The 12,028-nt window shown below is 43.7% G+C and overlaps 1 protein-coding gene and 1 long non-coding RNA gene across 3 annotated transcripts; both read left to right on the top strand.

The window, feature by feature from the left end:
- Window positions 1–237: 237 nt before the first annotated feature.
- On the top strand, window positions 238–9,536 carry LOC131255883 (U-box domain-containing protein 4). The gene is made up of 2 exons (XM_058256804.1): window positions 238–654; window positions 8,710–9,536. Exons 1-2 carry the CDS (start codon window positions 278–280, stop codon window positions 9,530–9,532), a joined length of 1,200 nt encoding a protein of 399 aa, XP_058112787.1. The 5' UTR covers window positions 238–277; the 3' UTR covers window positions 9,533–9,536.
- LOC131255884 (uncharacterized) lies at window positions 1,789–7,067 on the top strand. Of its 2 annotated transcripts, XR_009176505.1 has the most exons (3): window positions 1,789–2,801; window positions 2,890–4,754; window positions 6,664–7,067. It is a non-coding gene; the product is annotated as an uncharacterized LOC131255884 (long non-coding RNA). The 2 variants fall into 2 exon arrangements; XR_009176506.1 differs by lacking the exon at window positions 1,789–2,801 and having other exon boundaries at window positions 2,847–4,754.
- Window positions 9,537–12,028: the final 2,492 nt, after the last annotated feature.

Consider the following 12,028-nt stretch of genomic DNA (forward strand, 5'->3'; position numbering starts at 1 on the left):
GTGCAGCACCTTATCCGCTCCCACGTTCCACCGCACACGTGCATAGAACGGGCTCTGCCTTAGCTGGTCCATGCTTCAAACGTTAGCCCTACAAGGTGGGATTCACTATATCTACGGCCCTGATCTACCTTTAATATGCCACGTGGACGGTGTAAGGGATGAGGTATCATCAAATGAATATAGAAGCGGATGTACCATATAATTACGAAGCTTTCTGTGATAAATATCACTTCCATTAACTGCAGAAGGGAGAGAGAGAGAGAGAGGGAGTAGAGCAATGGGCCAGCAGCTCGAAGAGGACCCGAATCCAACGGCTGAGGAAGAAGAGACCACATCACCATCATCCTCGTCGTCGTCGTGGTCTTCTTCATCGTCATCAGCTACTGATGGCAGCTGGAATCTGAAGAAGCAAACCCTAATCCAAGATCTCGCCCGTAAGCTAATCAACGGCGAAGATGATGGAAACGGCCTGGAGACGAAGATCCAGGCCGCTCGAGATATTAGGAAGATGGCCAAGACCTCCGTTAAGACGCGATCCATCTTCGCTGTCTCCGGCGTTATCCCGCCGTTGATCTCCATGCTCCTTTCCTCCAACCACGACGCTCGCGAGGCCTCTCTCCTTGCTCTCCTCAATCTCGCCGTCCGTAACGAACGGTTAGATCTCCATCTTCCTTTCTCTGTCCTTTCCTGGATCTCTTAGAAACCCTAGGTGAATATTTTTTTATTGTTGTTTTCTGTGATTAGGTTTTTCTGGGAAGCTGATATTTGAACTTTTTTCCTTTCTAATACATAGAAGCTTTTATTTATTTATTTTGAGAAAATCAGCAGACACCCGTATGGGGCAGCTTAGGTAGATTTCGCCACATGCGCCAGCATGGAACATGGGTCCGGGATCTAAACCGTTCATCATGCGGTTTCCACTCTGTTGATTTCCTGACCCAAGATTCAGTTCGTTACACTGTTTAAGTGGGCCACTGTTTATGAAATAGATGAACGGCTTAAAACTACTTAATCGAAATATCGTGAGATATCTACATATTTCTGCATAGTGGCCCACCTGACTAGTGGGCCTATCTAACTTTTGGGAGGGAATATCTACAGGGTCAGACCCATATTTGATGGATGGCTTGGATGTGGCAACTGTCTGCCATGCTTGGTCATGTGATGCGGTGTAGTAGGTGATATGCTGTCTGTGTGTGGGTTTGCAAACCTCTTTTAGTTCAACTTCTGCCAATGAATTTTTTCTTGGCAAACCTAGATATGAATAGATGAGAAGGGCTTATAAAAAAAAGCATGGAGTGTAAATTTCAATGTCCCGCAATCTCTTGTTAACATTTTGATTAGTATTTGGTGGAATAGAGATCTGATCTTTTGTTGTTCGCTTGGGGCTGTTTTATCGGCTTGGATTTTAGTTTCTTCCTTTCTTACACTGCAAGGCTACCTTCTCATCTCAAGGGCGAGTGAGTACTATGGCACAATAAGATTTGTTTGTTTGAACATCTACATATCTAGGAGGAGTCCTTTAACCACACACAGAGAAGCTTGTAGGGAAGGATTTAGACAATTCAATCTCCAAGTAGTGAGTCTTCTAGCTTTAATGTGTCAATTTATTGCAATTTGGTCAAAGCTCAAGTGCCTTTGAACATTGTCAGAGCTTCTGTGAAATCCCTCCACGCCATTGTGCACATAAATGTTTTCATCCATTGATTTCATTGAATAGTATTCCGTTTCCAAATGAAATGACGCTAGCATCACCTTGTGAGGCTCCCCCTCACACACACACACACACACACACACCCTCCAAAACAAAAACAAAAACAAAAAAAAAAAGAAAAGAGAAAAGAAAAAATGCTCCAATATTTAGATTCAACCTATTGGATCTTCGTTGCTGAATCGTGGAAACTTGTTTCACTTTCTGCATATAAATTGCACCACTACTATTGGAATTCCCCACCTTCCATAAAAAAAGGTCAAATTCTTCTTATTTTCGCTACCTTACATAAGATCCTTATTTATAATATTCACAAAGTAGCAGAACTGCAATAAAAAAACAGCCCAATTCTTATCTATATGTAATAAATCATTGAACTTTCTAAATTAACCCAAAATTTAATCTTAGCAGAACTTGTGATGATGTTTATTTATTTATCATTATTGTTATTTTAATATTGAGTTCGACTATAGTTGCGTGAAGTGTGAAGCGAAGTGGCAACAAATTCAGGTGTGGGAGTGGTGAAGTCTTTGTTTCAAAATGCTAGCAAGTATAAACTACTAGTAAGCATGAGGAGCAGGATTTTAAACATATGCAGCACTTGATTGGAATGATCATGTAACTAAGAACGCAACCATTACAAAATAATAGGGCTTTATCTATATTTTTTGGTGTAGAAGCGTGCAGGTTGACTTAAATGGGCTCTTATCGCGATACAAAGCCAACAATGACAATCACACTGCGAAATGTCCATGGACTATTACGTAGCGCTTCTGGGAGTTTCATGCTCTCATTGCTAGTCCTAGGCCTGGATAAAGGAGGTGGTTATGTCAGTTTGGCAGCTGGTGTGGAACTTTTGCCTCAAGTTTCATCATAAATCTTGACATGGTGGCACATTATTTGTGTAACAGTGACCCAATCAGTTGGAATAAGGCTTAGCTGCTGATGATGACAGTTATATCTATAACGGAAACAGAAGGCAATATACTTGTAGACACCTCAATATCTGACTGCAAATGAGGACTTTTACTCGCATCAAGATCTTACTAATTGAACATTCAGATCTTGCAAATCTGTGGAGCAGGATTAGGTGGCAGTTAAACAAGTTGCTCGAAAAGGGTCATGTAAGTCTTACTAATTGAACATTCAGATCTTGCAAATCTGTGGAGCAGGATTAGGTGGCAGTTAAACAAGTTGCTCGAAAAGGGTCATGTAAGGCCCAATACATCCTCTTGTACCTCGTCTGTGGTCTTGGTGCTGAAGAAGACTCGTGGCACGTGTGTGGATTAAGATTCTTGATTGGGAGAAGATGGTTGGGCTTTGTAAGCTTGACCTCATTATGTCTAGGGGGTTGTTCCGTGCCAGGACCATCCCTACATGTAGCGGTTGGGCGCTGCTCGTATTTTAGGAGACCCCGACCTTTGCCAAAAACCATTGAGCAGCCCATTCTCTCTCGACTCCCCAAAGATCCTTCCACTGCCGAGAAGAGGAAAATGTGACTCTTTATATGTGTGCGTGCGTGCTGGCTGCTTCCCCCGCATCCTTTTGGGCCTTCCAGTTACCCTTTTAGAGCCTTTAACTTGTGATAATTCACTCCTAACTGGCTCCATTCTGTCTCTATTGCACATGACTAAACCGTGTAAGTCTACTTCGCCTCATCTTATTACATATTGCTGCTACTCCTAAATTTCCACGAATGCATTCATTTCTAATTCTATCCTTGTCTTGCCACTCATCCATCTCAACATCCTCATTTTAACTACACTCATCCCATGAACATGTTCCTTAACTGGCCAACATTCTTTCCCGTAATGCATGGCTGGTCTTCTAAGTATATTTGAAAAGTTAACAGAGGTCATTAAAAAACTAGAGCAGGGGAAAGGAATTCCCAATACAGAGATAGCGGCATGAAGTCCCTGTGATTGCATGGTCAAGCACCAATGGATTGGGCTTTCTGATCGAGGGGGTAAACAAAATATTTAGTGCCTTAGCCAAAGACCTCATCTCATTGAAGGTACAGTCCACGTTCCATGGATAGGCCATGGTCCCCTTAACCTAACAGAAAACACAATTGTCAAACACCTCCACTGAAATGGGGAGCTTGGAGAACTGATTGAAAACAATACACTCTCTAACTGCAAGCACAATGGATCTACTCCTCAATTCATTTTGTATTTCGGTGTTGCCGGGTGACATGGAGGCGATGTTTTTGTTGTGGCATGGGGCAAGCCTCAGGAAACAAGGGAGGGCTGTGTGGAGGTCAGTGTTTTAAATAGCGTGTAGCATACAGCGTACTGTTCAGCCCTCTATAGTGCGTATAGAGTAAGCTACACAATACTTTTATTTTTATTTTTAAATTAAAATAATTTAAAATTGGATAAATAATATAAATAAAATTAAAAATAATAAAGAAAATTAAAGAAAAAGGCATATGATGTCAACAAGTAACTGACAAGTAACAACTACTAACTGAACAGTCAGTCAGCCCTAAACAAGTAACAGTTAACCATAACTGAAAGTATGGTCTAAAAATCCAACTTTACAAGTTAACCAATCACATAAGAGCTCGGTCAGTCAGTCCTAAAACTGAACAGTGACTGTACACAACACAATCAACACCAAAACAAGCCATTTCTGACATTCTGTTCCTCTCACAATCCCTCTAGAAAAGCTTGCTCTTGGGTGACCCGTTTTGCATGAGCAGCGCAAGATTAAACTGTACACAATTGGAGGAAACAATGTCCCAAATATTGTTGATAGTTCACCGGAGATCCTTGCTTTGTAGTGTGTCAATAAGTCGGGTTCCCAGACCCACCTCAAAGTGGTGGTTTTTCCTCCTAACTTGTTGTATGGAAGTTCTAGGAAAAACTAAACACACCCATAATTGCTATCATGCGGAAATAGCACTGTGAATATGACATGGAGGGCATGGGGCCTGCCAAAAGCTGGATTAGGCTTAATACTGATTTTCCGATATACCTTACCCAAATGGACCCTCACCAAATTTTTTTGGGATCATTCACTTTTAAATTCTCCTCTTTGGGTTTCGGTGACCTTTGGAGAAGATGAATTGAGGAATGTATCAGTTCGGCCTATTTTTCTATCCTCTTAAATGGATCCCTAAAAGGATTTTTCAAAAATTCACATGGGCTTAGACAAGGAGACCCTCTTTCCCCTTCCTCTTCCTCATCATCGGTGAAGCCTTATCCTCAATGCTCTTGAAAGCTCAAATGGAAGGCATTATCAGGGGAATCCAAGTGAAAGGTGTTCAAGAGCTGATCTCCCATGTTCAGTTTGCGGACGACATTCTTATTTTTTTTGAAGCAAGTCCAAATTTTGTTGCCAATTTGCGTACAATGATTAGGTGTTTTGAAGCAATTGCAGGGCTAAAGGTGAACATGTTTAAATCCAAATTATTTGGGATCAATCTGGATGTCCAGGAGGCTGAAGATCTAGCAGATGTTATGGGATGCGCTATGGGGTCCTTCCCAACGCTTTTCATCGGCCACCCCCTGTGCGTTGGTCAACCCCAAAAACATCAATGGGACAAAGTAATTCAGAGGTTTCACCATCACCTGGTTGGGTGGAAGCGTCGCTACCTCTCCATTGGTGGGAGACTCACGCTGATTAAAGTAGGGCTGTCTAATCTTCCCACCTATTTCATGTCCTTGTATCGATGTCTTGTTGCGGTTTTCAAGGCTATCGATACTCTCAGACATAACTTTCTCTGGAGTGGCAAGGAAGAAAAGAAGAAATTCAACCTTATGGAGTGGAGGAAAGTTTACAAGCACTTTAAAGATGGTGGAGCCGGCATTAAAGACCTTAGATTGATGAACTGGGCCCTTTTAGGGAAATGGATCTGGAGACTTGGCAATGAAAAGGACAGGCGGTGGAATAAAATAATCAAAGGTAAATACGGGAGCTCAGAAGGAGGCTGGTGGATGGATGATTCATCCCTGTATAGGGCCTCTGCTATATGGAAATGAATCATTCGTATGAAAGGAGGTTTCCCGTTGGATCGGCTTTGAAGTGGGCAAGGGAGACTGTGTCCGATTTTGGCTGGACACTTGGATAGGAGATATGCCATTGAAGGACAAATTTCCTTCTATATTCTGGGTGGCGGGTAAGAAGAACAGCTCGTTAGTTGATAACTATTCTCTAGTAGCAGATAAGGTTGTTTGGAACATCCTTTGCAGAAGGAATTTGGAGGACTGGGAAGTCGGTGAGTTCGTGGAGCTGATGGAGCTCATCCAGGATGCTCCTCTTAATCAGACCTGTAAAGACAACATTATTTGGAAACCAGACAAGTCGTCTCTCTTCACGGTGAGGTCCTTTTTCAAGATTCTGTCGGCCAACAAGGGTAGTACCTCTCCTCAGCACCCCCACTTCACATAGAAATATGCTGTCCCTCCAAAGCTACAGGTTTTCGGATGGCTGGTTGGGAATAATAGAATTCTTACTTTGGACAACCTAAGGAAAAAAGGATTGATCCTCCCGAATGCTTGTCTGTTGCCTGTCTTCTGAAGAATCGGTGAATCATTTGTTGATCCATTGTTCGTTCGCCTACTCAATTTGGTCAGCCATTCTCTCCTGCTTCAAGGTTAGTTGGTGCTTCCCTAGAGATGTGGACATGCTCCTTAAGGCCTGGCATGGTGTCAGATTAGGCAAACCCATTTCACGGGTCTAGAGGATGGCAATCTTGGCGGTTTGGTGGGCTGTCTGGATGGAAAGAAACAATAGGTGTTTCCAGAATGAAGCGAAGCCTCCCCACTTAGTCTCCTCCTATGTTAAATGTTTCATTGCTGAATGGGTGTTCCATAAGGATGGGCTCAATGTAGATTTATCATTCCTTCAGTCTTAAAGGATCTACCTCCACGGCAGTTCCTTTCTTTTGTTTTGTTCTCCTTCTTTTAATACAAGTTACCTTTCAAAAAAAAAAATCTCCTCTTTAGGAATTTTCGGACCAAAAGAGCTGATCATTCATTAAAATCCCTTCTGGAAAAACTTTTTACAACAACACCCTTCATAATACAAAAGGTTTGACAAGATAGGGGGTGGATCCCCCTTCTATTCCAATCCTTTTGTTGTAGCTATTATTCTCCCTGCCCCAGGGGTTGCTTTTACTCTCCTTGAAATCCCTCAGCTGGATGCTGCAATTTGGAAGAGATGTTAGCAATGTCGAAAGCAGGCCTGATTCTCTATTGAGTGCTGTGATTGCCTCCAAGCAATTTTCTTCCTCTTCTTTCTGGCTAACATAACCCCCCATAGGTTGATATAAGAGCTTGAGCCATCATGAGTGGGCCATTGATCTCTGTTCGGGGAAAAAGAAAAGAAAAGAAAAGAAAAAGAAAAAGAAGATCCCTCAAACATCAACTTGGTGACTTGTATTGATCATGGTTATCTAAGCCTTATCCCCATCTGACTGGGGTCGGCTACATGAATCCTGTTCCACCAGTAATTTATCGAGGACCACATCCTTAGTTAAACCATACCTACTCCCATGTCCTCTCGGGCCTTCCACTTGCTCTTTTGTAGCCTTCAACTTGAACAAACTCCTTTCAACCGGTGCAGTTTTTGGTCTCTGCTACACATGGCCAAACCATCCAAGTCTACTTTACCTCATATTTTTTTACCTATTGGGGCTACAATTCCCTCATCCATCTCAACATCCTCATTGCAGCTACACTTGTTCTACTGACGTATTGTTCCTTGACTGCCAACATTCTGTTACATAAAGCATGGCTAGTCTTATCTGGTCTATAGAATCTCTTATTTAGTCCGATTGGTACGTGGCGATCACATAAAGCTCCAGAGGCACCTCTCTACTTCATCAATACAGCTACAATTCTATGAGCAACATCCTTCTCAGTCTCTCCATTTCTCATGGATTATTGACCCAAGACATCGGAAGTGTTCATCTGCTTGTTATTTCATTTTTCCCTTTGTGTGCTTAGTAGTAAAAAAGCTATGTAAGGATTTCTTTTACATTACTTTCCACTGTAGTTCTGACAGCCGGAGACTAGAGTCGAAACTCGGTCCAGTCAATTTTGACTCAATGAGATTCCAAGCCAAGTCATTAGGGAACTTGTTAGTGAAAGTGAGTCGGTTGACTCAACATGACTTGTGGCGACTTGAGTCACTTTATTGTCATCTGTTTGTTCTAACAAATGCAAAAATGAGCCAGTGGGTTTTGAACCCACATCGTAAGGTAGAGAAGCAAACGTGTATGACCATTGCCCCTAGGGTTGCTTGGGTGTGTGCAATTTAGCTGTTCTTTTTTATGTTTGAACCAGACAACACTATTTTAAAAGAGAAATGTTGCTGTGCTCTGTAGGTTATAATGCTCCTAGTTGCGTTTTGGACAGTTAGTCAAAAATTCACCAATCCAGACTGTTCATTAGGTTCAAAGCACATTTCACGGGTTGCCAGGCAAACATGCTACCAATCTGACAGATATTAACCATTTGATCAATGAACTTTAATGTGGACTATCAAGATTGTTTGTATAAAAATAGGTCCCATCAACAATCTGTTCCATCTATTTGTTAGTATATATCATGTATTGCTTATCATTGTAAGGTATCACTTCATGAGGCAATCTCGGCCATCCCATACACGGACTGGAAAAACAGAAGGCTAATTGGCTATAGAAAATAATCCAATCTAGGATGAATTGGATCATCTGATCTGTGCAAGTTTTTCATGGTAGTCGATGAAATGTGTTCCAGACTTGATAGAAAGTTTGGATTGATTCATTGAACTGTCGAAATGAACATAGCTGCTTGGAGCACCATAAGTGTTGTGAGAGCACTGGAGCATTTAATTTAAAATATCTACTACTACAAATATTTTAATTTCATTATTAAATACTTGGTTGAGTCAACTAAAGACTCAGTCAGGTCTTCGAGTTGACCGGGCCCAGGTGGACATTGACTCTGGTCGAGTTTTTGGGATACTTTTGTCAAGGATTCATGTTATGGTTTCTTTATCCTTTTCAGAAACAAGATCAGGATAGTGACATCCGGTGCTGTTCCCCCTCTCGTGGAGCTTCTCAAATTTGAAAACGGCAGCTTAAGAGATTTGGCCACTGCAGCAATCCTGACACTCTCGACCGCAGCTTCTAACAAACCAACCATTGCGGCCTCGGGAGCCGCCCCACTTCTTGTTCAGATCCTTAGCACAGGAAGTGTCCAAGGGAAGGTGGATGCTGTTACCGCCTTATACAACCTCTCCACCTCCACCGAGAATCTCGCTCCAATCCTCACCGCCAGAGCTGTTCCTCCCCTCCTCTCCCTTCTCAAAGAATGCAAGAAGTACTCCAAGTTTGCTGAGAAAACAACTGCTCTACTAGAGATTCTATCAGGCTTTGAAGATGGGCGGACCGCGATCTCAGATGTGGACCGTGGGATTCTGACAATTGTAGAGACGGTCGAGGATGGGTCACTCCTTAGCACCGAACATGCTGTTGGAGTCCTACTTTCCTTGTGCCAGAGCTGCAGGAAGAAGTACAGGGAACTCATACTGAAAGAAGGTGCGATCCCAGGCCTTCTGCAACTGACGGTTGAGGGCACGCCGAAGGCTCAGGAAAGGGCCCGGACCCTTCTGGATCTGCTCAGGGAATCTCCTCCAAAGCGATTGCCGTCCGCAGTCCTTGAGACCATCGTTTATGACATTGCCACTCGGGTAGATGGTGCCGACAGAGCAGCCGAAACTGCAAAGCGGTTATGGAAAGATATGGTCCAGCGCAGTATGGAGCTCAGCATGACCCGCATGCAGCTGAGGGCTGCATCTTCTATGCCTTCTAAAGTGCCCCCCATGTGAAATGGTGTTGGAGGGATGCATGTCACTCAGACCTTGGATCTTCAGTTTGTAAAAGCTGGGGGGCCGTGGTCAGGCGATCCAGACCATTGGTCCATGGGACTATTCTCATCCTTCAATTGGTCGCTTATGGAGAGATGGCTAAGAAAAGAAATACAGCAACAGTGGTCTGCTTTCAACCAGAAAAAAGCCAACTGGCTTAAAACTTCCGTCCTTCGAATTTTTTGGGCCATGACCCGTCCACGGTATGGTCCATCAGATCAACGGTCTTAAGCTCTGACCCGGCGGTGCATGTTGTGAGTTAAAGGATCAAATTTTGTGCCAGGAAACCCAAGATGCATGCCCATGTGCTTCGGCTATTTAAGTGAATTCTGGATCCATGGTCAATTATCTCAGCAGCCTATCTTCAGTTCGGGTTTTATAAGCGGCCCACACGGAAGAATGTAAGTAACTAAATCATCCTGCTGTCTCTTACTCTCTTGTATATAGTTCTGAAATCCATACCTGTACATTCCACTTGATTTCAACTCATTACTAGCAGTGGGCCTTTGTGTTCTGCGTAAATGGGCGGTAGGCATTTTTAGGTGGTCCGTAGCTGGAATGGTCATCTGGTGGGCCCCACGAATCCTAGCTACTGGTGAATATCGGCTTGCAAATGGACAGTAGAAAGAAAATGCGACCGGATTCAAACGCGATGAAGGAAGCCCATGTCCAGTGGCGGCTATTGCTCACTGAGGAGATATTTAATCCAAACCTTTCATGGTGGGTCCCACCAGATGAACAGTCTGGATCTTAGGTCCGCCTGATACGCAATCCTGGATGTCCGAAATGTTCCATATTTGGACGCCTTGTGTGTACATGGCTAGCAAGTCATCGGCTGGCATCTACTGGTTAAACCCCCTTTGCCGAAATGGAGTCATTTTCAAACGATCTTGTGAAACACCCATGGTGAAAGTTCGTTGTGGGTGTCATATCACCATTGGATGATAAAAGTGAGCAAAACGAAGGGTGGTATGACGTGCTGGGGCTTTCTAGCCACCTGATTAACCAGGTGAGTCGCACATGTGGCACGTATACTGGTATGTCGGAGGGGTGTATGTTTGACGGGAAACTGGGGATTGCAGGCATTTTGGTCGTTGGCCCACATTCAACAAGCAGCCCTCAGTTCCAGTGTCAGAGATCGTTTGTATGTTAGGGGTGCACATGGGTCGGGTTGGTTCGGTTTGGGGGTGAAACTGGAATCGTTCCAGGAAAGTCAGATCGGTTCTACAGTTCTGGCCATTGTTGAAAACAAATAGAGAGAGAGAGAGAGAGAGAGAGAGAGAGAGAGAGAGAGAGAGAGGTATCGGCGGTGGGCGGAAGGTGGCTGTCCTGTGGGTGAGAGAGAGAAGAATGGATGGGGGCAGCCACAGCGGTGGTGGCGTGAAGATTGAAGGGAATGAATACCTGGGGTTTTTTTTTTTTTTTTTTGAAATATATGGTTCAGTTCCTGTTTTCACGGTTCGGTTCGGTTCTACATACCCCAAACTGAGAACTGAATCGAACTAATCGGTTCTTTGATTTTTGGAACCAGACCAAACCGGACGGTTCCGAGCTGGTTTGCCGGTTCCATGTGCACCCTTCTGGGCCTCGTGGTCGGCTCCGTTCTGGTTTGCCGGTTCCATGTGCACCCGTCTGGGCCTTGTCTTATCCATAGGGAGGCCCATGAATGAGCAGGCAGCATGTCCACTGCCCCATTTGGCACAGCATCCCTTCCCTTGTATATGAAATATGAATGTGTTTGCAACCACGAGCGTCCAAGATGGATCAGGCAACCACGATCACCGTGCGTGTGTTTGCAAGGCGGGATAATCCATAGAAGATGGGCCCATTTCGGATGATCTAAAGATTACACAGTTCTACTGTATGGATGGTTTGGTCGGATACAGATCACATTGCTGTGGTTGTAGTTGTAGAGTCGGCATACTCCAAAGTAAAAACGCACTTCTAATGCAAAGGTTTTCCTTTTTATTTATTTATTTTTTAGAAACCAATTACTCCGAGTAGCTTTGTGCTATGGGCTACCCATTGTAGGCCCAGCAGTTGGAGGGTCTGTGTTGCCTACCAATCACTTAATAGTGCGTCTTAGATGATCGAGGAAAGGATCGCTTTATCTATTTATTTGTAAAATGCACGTGTGAGTTGCGTTTAGATTGTAAGTAGGCCCACCTGATGAGCGGTTCCGCCTCAGTCTTCGGACAGGTCTACGAGAATGCATCCAAGTGAATTGTGATGGTATGCATTGTGACTTTGGTCTGTGGATATGCGTTCACCTTTTAAACGGATTTGAGGTCAATGTTTCAATAATTTCAACTGTGAATATGGAGAGAGAGAGAGAGAGAGAGAGAGAGGCTCACGCAAGTGTGGGAGCCAATGTGGTGTTTACATGCCATCCCACCCTACCTCCATGGTACCCTTAATAAAAATGGGATGCCCAAAAATCACGTCAATCCAACCGTT

Source organism: Magnolia sinica, chromosome 9 (genome assembly GCF_029962835.1).
Source record: "Magnolia sinica isolate HGM2019 chromosome 9, MsV1, whole genome shotgun sequence".
NCBI lineage: Eukaryota > Viridiplantae > Streptophyta > Magnoliopsida > Magnoliales > Magnoliaceae > Magnolia > Magnolia sinica.

Coding starts and splice junctions, on each gene's coding strand:
- LOC131255883 (XM_058256804.1), top strand. CDS start 278: ATGGGCCAGCAGCTCGAAGAGGACCCGAATCCAACGGCTGAGGAAGAA. Junction 655..8,709: donor CTCGCCGTCCGTAACGAACG/GTTAGATCTCCA, acceptor TATCCTTTTCAG/AAACAAGATCAGGATAGTGA.